Below are 13,654 nucleotides of genomic sequence, written 5' to 3'. Positions count from 1 at the left end.
CGTGAGGTGCACTGACGGCACTAATCCCCCCCCCCCCCCTCATGGATTTAAAGCAAAGTTCCATATTGACTTTGGAAATCACTACATGGTTCAGGTTATCCAAAATACTATTCCAAAATCAGGAACTTCTAAGAGAAGTAACAAGTTAACAGTAGATTTGGTTACACACACAAATACATACATACACACAAACATATATATGTGTGTGTGTGTGTGTTGTACATTCATTGGGACTTTACATGATTCCTTGAACGTACCCGGCTACAAAGCGTTACCGAAACATCAAATCACAAGAAGTAAAGAAATACTCCGTTCGCTTCATCTGAAATACCTCTGCAATGACACGAAGGATCTGCCTTAAAGAGGCCGCCCACTCCCTTCCTTCCAACTCCCCCCGCCCAGTAGTTGTTGCTGAGGATTCAACCAGATGGGGATGAAGGAAAAGGCTAAACACAAGAATGACGTCAAGCCGCATTGATAATTCACGACGAGAAATCGTCACCGATGGTCTTTTCTTCTTCTTCTTCTTCTTCTCCCACCCACGTGAGTGTTCCTCTCTCTCATAATGACAACCATAAATGGATATGACATGAATATGGTCCAGCTAATTCTCTGTCTCCCATATTTACAACTAAAAGGGGATATCCCTTCAGATATGGTCCGTTCTCTCTCTCTCTCTCTCTCTCTCTCTCTCTCATAATGACAACTATAAATGGATATGACATGAATATGATCGGCTGGTCGCCGATTTCCAGTTTAAAAATGTGGTCAAACTTCATTCTCGAACCTTTTTTTCTTATTACTTAAGATTCTTAACTAAGGAGCAATTAAACCTTGTAACAGATACCTGGCCCCTCTGGCATGAAGCGACAGGAGGTCTACATATTTAGGCAAGATACTATTTTGTCTGTAGATAAACACCTTCATCTAGATTATCTCCAACGGAAATCCTCTCTTCCGATTGTATAGACAAAACGATTTTACGGAACTGGTTCATCGGTGACGTCCATAAACACAATAATATCCCCCTACCTACAAGAACAGACACACACACACTGTGAGAATCTGACTAAATATCGCACGAGACAAATGAGGGGCTTCACTCCAGCCTAAATCATATACACGTTTGAAAGTCCAGGTTCACAATAACACTCAGATCTAACACTGACGAAGATACCAAGGCCAACCGCTAGGACCTAAGAGGTCGCTCAGCGATGACACGAAAATGGACAGTAAGGAGGTTTGAAAGGAGGAAAACCTCGCAGTTGCACAATGCATCTCAATTGTTAAGTAAAATTTAAGTATATCTTAGTTTTACCAGACCACTGAGCTGATCAACAGCTCTCCTAGGGCTGGCCCGAAGGGTTAGATATTTTTACGTGGCTAGGAACCAATTGGTTACCTAGCAACAGGACCTACAGCTTCTTGTAGGATCCGAACCACACTATACCGAGAAATGAATTTCTATCACCAGAAATAAATTCCTCTGATTCCGCGTTGGCAGAGCCGAGAATCGAACTTCGGACCACCTGATCGGTAGCCGAGCGCGAAAACCACTCGTTCAGCGATGAACTTGCATCAATTGTTAGGTGGTGGTGGAAAGTAAGATGAAAGAAGAGAATATGAACGGGGGTACTGTGAAGGACTCGAAAAGGTTGCAAATAGGGGCCGAAGAGCCACTGCAAAGACACCAAACTAATGCTTACAGTGCACCACGTGAGATGCACTGACGGCACTCTTTCCCATCGGGATACGTTAGCTTAGACAAAATAATAATTACCGCAAAACAGCTTTCAATGAAGGGACAGGGGAACGTGATAGTCACAAATCTCCTTTCGTTTCTCAACATAATCACAAATACTTGTTTCTATTCTTTGTGGATCGAAGACGTATGAAGGACGAGGTCACTGACGCAACCCACAGGGCTCAGTTTAAAAAGAATCACGTCTTCATCCACGGCAGGTATTAGCTTTTCAGCGACCAAAGTAGTAAGCAGATGACAGGTAAACTTCCACCTAAAAACCCGATACCACCCACAGTCAGTTCAAACGTCAATTTTTGTTCAGGAAAGATAAACTTGCTACAATCAAAACGAAAACAATGACTGAAACATTACGCATCACTATTTAAGACCAGAAACAATGCTATTGATTACAAACGCTTCTCAGGTGAAAGTCGACTACGCTTCCAATCAAGAGGTTATTTTCACATGCTGAACTTTTGAATAAAGCAACCTTACTTCACACTTTAAAGCCTGTGTGCTTATTTGTGTAGTCATACAAATACCAACAAACAACGTCATAGTTTGTACATCTCATTCATCCATGAACGGAAATGTTAACTGCTACGGCCTGGCTTTGGTGGATTATAATCCTGTACACTCAGCAGAGGGACAGACAGGGCCATGAGGGGAGGATGTGTTGTTGTGGGAAAATACTCTCCTCTTCCTTTTGTATCAGATGTATGTTAACCGCATGTTCTCACTTGAACTCGCCTTTTCTCAAGGAAAACTGCTGATAACTCCTCTCTCTCTCTCTCTCTCTCTCTCTCTCTCTGCGGCGACTTTGTCGAGATGGTTAATTTCTATTGTATGACAACTTATTTTGGGAAGAGGTTTCTAGCCTCACTAGAACCCTGGGTGTGACTTATCAGAGTCGACTAACAACCACGGTAACAATTATACATTATACATCTTTAGTCCAGAGGGGAATTCAAATACTATTCAACAAATACTGATATGCTAATTCAAGGAACAATCGGCAACTGTAATTGACCCTAAGGAATAAATATGTTTTCTCTCATCTGAGAATGAACTACAAAAATAATCCCGCCGTCAGTGCACCTCATTCGGTGCATGTCGGCATTACTTAAAGGTTTTTGCAGCGTCCCTTCGGCCCCCTAGCTGCAACCCCTTTCATTCCTTTTACTGTACCTTTCACCTTTCTCACCAGACGCCAGGTAGGCCTCATCCAGGCCTGTCAGTCGTCCTGCTTCAGGAACAGTCTCCATTCTTGGCGATCATCATAGAGCCTCATCTCATCAACTTCCCGCAAACTAGAGCCTCTCCTCTCTACTCCTCTCTCTAGTTTTGTAGCCATCCTCATTTTTGGTCTTCCTACCGGTCTCCTTCCTTCCGGTGTCCATTCCAAAAACCTTATAGGATATCGCTCCTCCTCCATTCTTTTGGTGTGTCCAAACCATCTAAGCTGTCCTCTCTCCACAAAATCTAGTATCCCCTCCACTCCCAGTTCTCTTCTAATGTCTTCATTTCGTAGCCTATCTATACTCTGTTTTTTTTCATCTGTCCATCCGCCAGTGGTCTTTTTGTATGGTAACACTGCGTCCCGGGCTTGAAATAGTTACGCTGTGTAAGTTTTAGGTAAATAAAGGATATCTGGTTGTACATTTGCAACTGAAAAGTGTTTTAATAATTTACTGCATGCGAATTACACCGTTAATATTCGAAATAGGATATTGTTATTATTGTCGAATGTAAGCTGCCTTTTCGGGGTGGCGAATGGAACAGCCAGACGCAAATTCCATCAAACAGATACTAAACCAAGTTACGTCATATCGTATCTGGCTGAAACGCACTTGATAAAAATTAACAGTACATACTGATATATCTTACGTAAAATGAAGTAATACGTTGACATCTTGCCGCAGAGAATAGCGAGAGAAGCAATTTTCCCGCCACTGCGTCTGGCTGTTCCATTCGCCACCCCGAAAAGGGAGCTTACATTCAACAATAATAACAATAACCTATTTCGAATATTAATGGTGTAATTCGCATACAGTAAATTATTAAAACACTTTTCAGTTGCAAATGTACACCCAGATATCCTTTTATTTACCTAAAACTTACACGTAGCGCAACTATTTAAAGCCCGGGACGCAGTGTTACCATACAAAAACCACACAGGCGGATGGACAGATGAAAAAAAACGGAGTATAGTCTTGTTCACACCTTTTATGAGTCTTAGGGCTTTCATTTCAGCTGCTGAAGTTGGCTTCTAGTTCTTGATGTTAATGTCCATGATTCATGGCCATAAGTCAATATTGGTCTTAAAATAGAGAGGTATATTATGGTTTTCACTTTGCGAGGTATATTTCTGTCTTTCATTAGTGGGTAGAGCAGATACAGGTTGTTACTGAATTTCTGTATTCGGGTAGTTTGTTTCCAGTTTTGAATCGTTTTGGTCACTAAACTCTACTCCTAAGTATTTGAAATTTCTACACTGTTTCAATGTCGACTTCTAATTCTACATCTTACGTTACTTGGTGTTCGTGATAAGTGCATGATCTCTGTCTTATTCTTGTTGATCCGCATTCCATTAGCTGTTAAGATCGCGTTCCAGTTGTTGACGTTTTCTTGGAGAGATTCTGCGCTGAGGGCTATCATTGCATGGTCATCTGCATACATAAGGTTGATGGTCATATCTGCAGCTTCATCCTCACCTAGTTCCCTCATACATTTATCTAAGAACAATATAAAAAGAAGTGGCGAAGGACGCTGCCCTGTCTTACTCCTGATTTTATTTCAAACCAGTCTTCATTCTCTTGATTTGTTTTTACTCTGGATCTGATGTTTTGATAGGTGTTATAAATTGCTCTTATAAGTTTCTCAGGGATTCCATAGTAAGGGTCTTTTAGGGCATCCCATATTTTCATTCTTGGTACTCTATCAAAAGCCTTTTTCTAGATCTATAAAAGCAATATATCTATCCCTGTCCCATTCCAGCTCTTCTCAAATATCATCTTGAGGGAGAAAATCATATCAGTTTTCCCTCTCCTGGTCGAAAACCGTTTTGCCATTCACCCAGCTTTGGTTCAACATATCCTCTCAATCTAGTTTCAAGTATTCTTTCATATACTTTAAAAGCATGTGACATTAGGGATATTCCTCTATAATTGCTGCAATTTGTCTTGTCACCTTTCTTATAGATTGGGCATATTAGATCTCTTCTCAGTCTTCAGGTGGCATTTGCCCATTCCAGAGTATGTCGATTAGCTCTAGTAGCCAGATGACTCCATCCTCCCCCATGTTTTTAAGGAGCTCTGCAGGTACTGTATCCACTCTAGGGGCCTTACCATTTCTCATCCTCTTGAGAGCATTTTTTAACTCCAGTGTTGTTATGTCAGGTTCTGCATCCCCAACCACATCAAATTCTACATGCTCTTCAAGGTCATTGTTTCCGTTTGTTTAGTAGTGTTTTCAAAGTGATGTTTCCATCCTAATTCATTTCTCGGGGTTCGGTTAAAATTGTCCCATCCATAGGGTCTTTGATTACATAAGAGGTGGTTGGCTTCCCTTTCTATAGTTTTTGGCAGTGCTATATATGAGTTTTCTGGTACCTTGGAGATCATTTCCCAGATCTTCTCCTATTCTTTCCCATGTTTCTCTTTTGTTTGAGCTTTTATTCTTTCCGTTTCTCTCGACGCTTCTTTATAGTTTATGTGATCTTCCAAATTCAAAGTTTCATCCATTTTCTGAAGAGTTTCATTTTGTTTTTTGTTTTTTACTGTACCTCCGTTCATATTCTCTTTCTTCAATCTTACTGTCCACCCTCTCCTAACACTTGATTCATAGTGCAACTGTTTTTAGGTTTTCCTTCTGTAACACCTTTCAAACCTTTTACTGTCAATTTCCGTTTCAGCGTTGAATGGCCTTACATAGTTGTCCCAGTGCTTGACATAATGCTGAAAATCTATATAAAAAAAACTAATCCGGTAAAACGATGGTAAAACCACCATGATGATAACTTAGAGGCTTTTCATTAAATGAAGTATGAGAGGAAAATTTTTACCATATTCGAAGACGAACCAGTCGCTAATAGCACATAACATTCAACGCTTAATATTCATAATGAAACAATCCATTTAATATGCACGGTGAGGATTACCACGTCTAGGCCCTCTACCTCTTTCATTCTATACATTTCAACGGAACAATGACCTCTCACTTGAAGCGACTTTTCCCTTCCCTCCCTCTCACAAGCCAAGCTGCAACCCACGACAGTCAACCAACTCTGTAAATGATTCACTGCTTTCGCCAACAGAGTCATTCTGGATTTGTGGGGACGAGCCCATTCGTCTCTCCTCCGTACGAGCAGTGTCGTCTGCTGAATAATAATAATAATAATAATAATAATAATAATAAAATAATAATAATAATAATAATAATAATAATAATAAGAGTGCATGGGAAGGAGGGACTAATAAAAGTAGACGAAGACCCAGAAATATTACAGAGACAGGAGAATAACAGACGACAACAGGACTGGCACAACAAACCAATGCACGGACAATACATGAGACAGACTAAAGAACTAGCCAGCGAGACACATGGCAATGGCTACAGAGGGGAGAGCTAAAGAAGGAAACTGAAGGAATGATAACAGCGGCACAAGATTAGGCCCTAAGAACCAGATATGTTCAAAGAACGATAGACGGAAATAACATCTCTTCCATATGTAGGAAGTGCAATACGAAAAATGAAACCATAAACCACATAGCAAGCGAATGCCCGGCACTTGCACAGAACCAGTACAAAAAGAGGCATGATTCAGTGGCAAAAGCCCTCCACTGGAGCCTGTGCAAGAAACATCAGCTACCTTGCAGTAATAAGTGGTACGAGCACCAACCTGAGGGAGTGATAGAAAACGATCAGGCAAAGATCCTCTGGGACTATGGTATCAGAACGGATAGGGTGATACGTGCAAACAGACCAGACGTGACGTTGATTGACAAAGTCAAGAAGAAAGTATCACTCATTGATGTCGCAATACCATGGGAAACCAGAGTTGAAGAGAAAGAGAGGGAAAAAATGGATAAGTATCAAGATTTGAAAATAGAAATAAGAAGGATATGGGATATGCCAATAATCATAGGATCACTAGCACGATCCCAAGATCCCTGAAAAGGAATCTAGAAAAACTAGAGGCTGAAGTAGCTCCCGGACTCATGCAGAAGAGTGTGATCCTAGAAACGGCACACATAGTAAGAAAAGTAATGGACTCCTAAGGAGGCAGGATGCAACCCGGAACCCCACACTATAAATACCACTCAGTCGAATTGGAGGACTGTGAAAGAGAAGAAAAAAGAAATAATAATAATAATAATAATAATAATGTTACAAGCAAGACGCCTTACCAACAAGTTTCTAATTGCCAAACTATTGCATCATCAACGTATCTGTTAAGACCAGGGGGTTAAGACACGTTCCCAAGACATCTCTGACATAGTAACAAGATTGGCCTATCTACCAAATTACTACGTCATGATCTGCTTAAACATTAAGTCACTAACTAATTGAAGACTTCTGCCATTTTTAACAAAACATCTTATCAGTATTTGATAAAACAGTCTTCCCTTACATGGATTTTTATTGTAATGTACTTTCAACACATGGTATTTCCAAGAGCTGTCTATAATGGTTTATCACCCGCTGGTAAATAAAGTATCAAAATTCGATACCGAATAATTTGATGAACATTCGTTGCAAAATAAATGTATTAAAATTTGTTGCAAAAGAGTACGAAACTAAATATTAACTTTCGACACCAAAATATTGACATTTTTTAATTCATTTCTGTTATCAGGGCACGTGCCTTTCTATCACCGAATGCAATTTAAAATATTATTATTATTACTACTACTATTGATAGCCTCATCATCAAAACTAGTCAGCCTTCACTGCAAGCTCACGTACACACACACACAAAAACCGTGTATACATATGCACAAATACATACACACACTCACATCATACGTGCATACATATAGACACGCGTGCGTGCGCAATGAATAAAGAAAGCCTTCCAATACATAGGTACACCCACCCACTTCCCCTCCCAACCTTTGACCTTCCACCAGCCTCCGAGTGCCCATGCAAGGCTATCCTCGCCAAAGTTTACAGGTCACATGGCTGGGCAATACCGGCAGGTCGTAAAATTTTCATCTGCATTTCAGGATTAATGGTTACAAAGGGCGCTGGCTGTAGCTCAAAGAAACCTGGCGAGATGTGATTAATAGATGCTAAAAAGAAATCTTGTAATTGTGTACTAAGTGATTTTATGGGGGTAGGGGGTGGGGGGTGGGAGGGAGGGGAGGTTATGCACACGCATAGCTCTCCCGAAATCACACAAAAATAAAAATGAATAAAAAAGCGAGCGGGTTTCAACGCATTTTCCTCTCACTTTCTGTATCTTTATGCCCCAGCCTTCCCAAATAACTAACAAATATACAATAGAAACACCTTCAGATGAAACCCAATTTTGGCAAAACGAGAAAGAACTTATAAAAGACTCTGATACCTTGACAGCACACAGTCTCTCTCTCTCTCTCTCTCTCTCTCTCTCTCTCTCTCTCTCTCTCTCTCTCTCTCTTCTCTCTCTCTCTCTCTCTCACACACACAATTTTATATCCACTACCGAAGACTATCAATCATTTGCCCGTTCGTGCAACATCACCTCCCTACCCCTACCCCGAAACCCAGTCTGCCTGCCAATAGCTTAAGCGCACACTGGCTGATGCATCCTTCACAATTTTCAACCTGTTGATTCGATGCAGCAATTGATTCTATTTGGAGAAAACTCTCAATCACGAGAGTTCATACAATGTTCTAAGGGGTCAACTATAATAAAAATGTTAAGAGTTCGTGTATAATTTATAAACACTTTTGAACCCTTCTCTGGGTTATCATCTTCTTTTATAAAGTGTTTATAAATTACACACGAACTTTTAACCCTTTTAATATTGTGGACCCCTTGAAACATTGATTCTATACCATGAAACGATTTCAAATAGGGGAATTGTAGGTTAAACAGTATCTATGCTTATTCTCGTTTTATTAGCCTAGCGCGGATAGAAGGAAAGAGCTGCCGAAACTGTGAATACTTTCTGAAACAGCTTCATCACGGATAAAAACAATTCTCTCCAGAAAAATATACACTGCCAGTTAGTTTTTTTTCTTTTATTTTTCTTTGAGTCTGTTGTAATTTCAACTAACGAGGGGCGCCAAGTTTTAACATAGGTCCCTTAAAGAAGTATTTTGAGAATCTTAAACACATTTTTTCTTTGAAAGTATATCTATATGACTTTCATAAATGAACTTATGTCGAGAAAAATATAATAGTCAATTCATCCTCACTTCCGTTACAATACACTCAACAGTAAATGTAATACATTAATGAAACAAGTAAAAAATGTTCCGAAGTCTCTTCGGCGCAATCGTGTATAATGCTGTATGAGCGGTGGCCCATGAAGCTTTCAGCCACGGCCCGGTAGTGGCTAAATTTCACCTTAAATAAAACAAAAACTACTGAGGCTAGACGGCTGCAATTTGGAGTGTTTGATGATTGGGGGGTGGATGATCAACATATCAATTTGCAACCCTCTAGCCTCAGTAAATTTTAAGATCTGCGGGAGGACAGAAAGGCAGAAGGACAGACGGCGCCGTCACAATAGTTTTCTTTTACAGAAAACTATAATTGATGGACACACACCACCTCCTGTGGTAAGATGCATTAGTTGATATACCTGAGCGTCGTACCGATCGATCACTGAGGTAGCGTTACAGTTGACCTGATACAATCACATAACAGGTGGAGTTGACGACAAACAAGTCGTGATCACACATACCCATCCGAAATGAAAAACAATGACACACAAAGTCAGTGAGAGGACTAGGCAGAGGGTCACTGACCTAATTGGCCTAGTCTTAATGTAAAAAAAAAAAAAAATACAAAGTGACGTATCTGGAAAACAAAATGTATTTACTAAGTGGCGTATCTACATAAAAGATGCATTTACAGAGTTGCGTATCCAATTACAAATAAATGCATTTGCAAAGTGACGTATCCGCTTCAAATTTAAGTAAACGCTTTTACAAAGTGACGTATCTGCATTAAAAAATGCATTACAAAGTGACGTTTCTACATGAAAAAATGAATGCATTTACAAACTGGCGTATCAGCAAAAAAAAAATGCATTAAAAAAAAAGACGTATCTGCCTAACTGAAGTTATTAAAGCAATTACCTAAACCCATCGTGGAACCACAGGACTATATACAATGTATGTTTGTGTAAAAATGCTCTAATATATATATATATATATATATATATATATATAATATATATATATATATATATATATATAATTAGTTTATCGTCGTAACAAAATCTTTTCAGACAGCACAGCAGAAACGAAAGAGATATTTTAACTATCGTTAGAATAAAATTCTTATTTTCCTTATGATTTTTTAAATTTATTTATTTATTTATTTTTCTAATAAAAGGAGACAAAGGTCAGTAACACTTACCGCTTTCGGCATCTTGAACCCTGCTGCAATACTTCCTTGGACTTGACACTATCTGGAAGAAAAGGAAAAATAAACGGCATTAACAAAAGTCTGGATATTTATGTACATCAAATTGATCAGACATCGACACTAAATTGATTTGAAGATTCCTTGACCAGAGGAATTTTCCATATACGTTGAATTATTTACATTATAGTTTTGGCTATAAAACTCTCTCTCTCTCTCTCTCTCTCTCTCTCTCTCTCTTCTAAAACTCTCTCTCTCTTCTCTCTCTCTCTCGTTCTCTTCCGCTCCTTCTTCCTCTGCTACCTCTTCTTATTTTCTTTTTTTTCTCTCTCTCTCTCTCTCTCTCTCAACACTTATGTATAGTCATGAAAATAAATAACTTTGTACAAATACCTGATGTATATACAGCACACACATGAATTATACCATCGCTCAATATTGAAGGTCACATCACTGGTATATAATCTTCTTAGACACGAAGATATAGTAATTCAGTTGTATTCCACACAGGAAAATGAAAATGGTATTTCTCAGAAAATGCCCAACAGTTTCGTCCTCCAATGGACCTCATCTTGGAGCGTTTATTAATAAACGCTCCAAGATGAGTTCTATTGGAGGACGAAACCGTTGGGCATTTTCTGACACATACCATTTTTATTTTCCTGTGTGGAATACAACTGAAGATAGTTGTGTGTGTGTGTGTGGTGTGCGTTGTATGTTGCATGTATGTATGTATGTAGTCTTGTATGTATGTATGATATATATATATATATATATTATAATATATATTTTCTAATATATATATATATATGGTGTGTGGTGTGTGTAGTGTGTGTGTGTGTGTGTATGCGCGTATGTATGTATGTAGTATGTATGTATGTATGTATGTAATATATTATATATATATATATCATGTTGTGTCGGTAACTTGTGTGTATGTGATTGATATATATATATATATATATATATATATATATATATATATATATATATATATATATATAAAGATAAATGCCACGAAGGAAAAATAAACGAAGGAGTCTGCGAGATCTTTCGACTTAAAAGCTCTTTACTGCTTCAGTATCTGCTTCAGTAAAGGGCTTTTAAGTCGAAAGGTCTCGCAGACTCCTTCGTTTATTTTTCCCTCGTGGCATTTATCTTTATTTATGGATTTATCACGTTCCTAATTTCTTCGTGATTCTGTTATACATATATATATATATATAATATATATATATATATATATATATATATATATATATATATATATATATATACGCATATATAGGCCTACGACTCATCTCCGGAATCTGTATAGATAACAAATGACGTTAGTCACAGACTAGCCCAACAAGCTTGTACACCACCTCCTCTTAAAACTAACCCCATTCATCCATCATCACAAATACGTACTCAATTAACATGGCCAGCTGCACTCACATAGATACAAACGCATACAAACAACTGAGGCTATTACAAGCTACTGCGAAAACTCCTGCACACTGGCTTTACTAACAGCTCCACACCGTGACCTTTAAATACGTGGCATCGAGTACAATCCTCTGATATCAAAAGGACTAAGAACACAAATCTAGCAAAGGGGAGAGAGAGACACACACCGCTGAACTATTTACATCGATTCAAACTGACGTCATCTGCAAACTACGCAAGATAGACGAGGAGATTTGTTTCCAAATTAACGATGTCAGCTGCGGATTTTCTTGTGGAAACGATAAAAGAAATGTTCATGTTTTTTAAATCTTTTTTTTTACTGAAGGGAAATGTGAGAGTATCTGCACGAAATCCTGAGAAAAACACTTACGATAATAAAATCAACAATTTATGGGAGTTTGTTACGAAGTATTCAACAAATAGGTGACTAGAGAAGGAATAGATATTCACCCATGCATAAAATGAAAAAGAACATACATCTGAACAACAGAGAGAGAGAGAGAGAGAGAGAGAGAGACGAAGGACGAGTAGAGGCGAGAGAGAGAGAGAGAGAGAGAGAGAGAGAGAGAGAGATTGGTACATACACCGTGATTGCATAACCTGGCTTCTCATCTTGTTAATTCAGCAAGATAAGCCAAGCGTGTCATAACCCAAACGCGCGCACAACTTTCTTTTGGAGGAAACGTTAACACGTCTGACAGGGACAAACTACCCATACATTTCCCCTCTCTCTCTCATTTCCTCGCGTGCAGACCGAGGTCCCGTATAACCCACGACAATATCATTACAGGAGTCGTCATAAAACGACAATTTCCCCCAAATGACGAAGAAGACTACCCGCCCACTCTCTCTCTCTCCCCCAGTTTACAACACGGAGCCTAATGACCCGCAATTACAACCTAAGCCACGCCCCCCTTTGGTCCTGTCAAAAGGTCCTCCGGACATTAAATCGTCAACACAAGATCATGGCAATAAAATCATTATTCAATTAAACTAATGAGGTCGGATCCTCAGAGAATGTGTTTGCAAATGGATGAAATATGGTTACACTATTTAAATTATATATATATATATATATATATATTATATATATATATATATATATATATATATATATATATATATATATCAAAGAAACAAACAAAAACAAAACCACACAATTTTCTTGTTTTTTAAATACTGTACCCCTATTTCATTCACCTTACATGTAATTCTTTTAGTATGCGACCTCATTAATATAACTGAATACAAATATAAAGTGCAAATCGTTATACGAAAGACATTACATTTCAGGGGAGTCCCACCCTACAACTCCAGAAACAAGCAAAACACTCGCTGTTCATCCCATAATGAGACAGTCCAGAATCCAACGCAAAGCTGGTTTATGGAAGTACGTACACGCGTTCATTCAAACAAAACACATTCCCATACAACGTCAATATCCTGCCAAATGAATGGCTTCCTAAGCCTAATGGACCAACAACCCACTATTGATCAACTTACTCTGGCGCAGCACCACTGCAGCTCCGCCTCTTCCGAAAAGCGCCCACCCCCAAATTCAGCCCCCTCCCCCGCCGCAAACATTCTAATATGTCATTTAATTTGGGCATGGTGACGTTCATCGCGACCACAATAATGAGTATTTGGATAAAATGAAATCTTTTTGAAAGTGTAATGGGGGCAAATTTCAAGAGATCCACTAAATATCCTTAAGCATGAAACAATGAGACCTTTTTCTTAAGTTTCACTTTCGATAAATGTCAAAATAGACTGCCTATCCTCAAGCATGACAAAATGAGACCTTTTCTTAAGTTTCATTGTTGACTAAACTTTCAAAAGTCTACTGAATATCCTTAAACAAACTGGCAAATTTT

At 38.7% G+C, this 13,654-nt stretch overlaps 1 protein-coding gene across 5 annotated transcripts in view; it reads right to left on the bottom strand.

The window, feature by feature from the left end:
* The window catches only part of LOC135224687 (moesin/ezrin/radixin homolog 1-like), a 255,569-nt gene that overhangs the window by 66,635 nt on the left and 175,280 nt on the right, over nt 1-13,654 (bottom strand). For 3 of the 5 annotated variants that reach the window (XM_064263982.1, XM_064263966.1, XM_064263991.1), the window contains exon 2: nt 10,323-10,374. In XM_064263982.1, the coding sequence (XP_064120052.1) occupies nt 10,323-10,334 (12 nt within the window). In that variant the 5' untranslated portion in view covers nt 10,335-10,374. The remainder of the gene's footprint in view (nt 1-10,322; nt 10,375-13,654) is intronic. The other 2 variants (XM_064263951.1, XM_064263960.1) reach the window with 1 other exon arrangement.

This window comes from Macrobrachium nipponense, chromosome 20 (genome assembly GCF_015104395.2).
Source record: "Macrobrachium nipponense isolate FS-2020 chromosome 20, ASM1510439v2, whole genome shotgun sequence".
In the NCBI taxonomy this organism is placed as follows: domain Eukaryota; kingdom Metazoa; phylum Arthropoda; class Malacostraca; order Decapoda; family Palaemonidae; genus Macrobrachium; species Macrobrachium nipponense.
The sequence above is the reverse complement of the archived record's forward strand: the minus strand, read 5'-3'. Positions and strand labels throughout refer to the sequence as shown.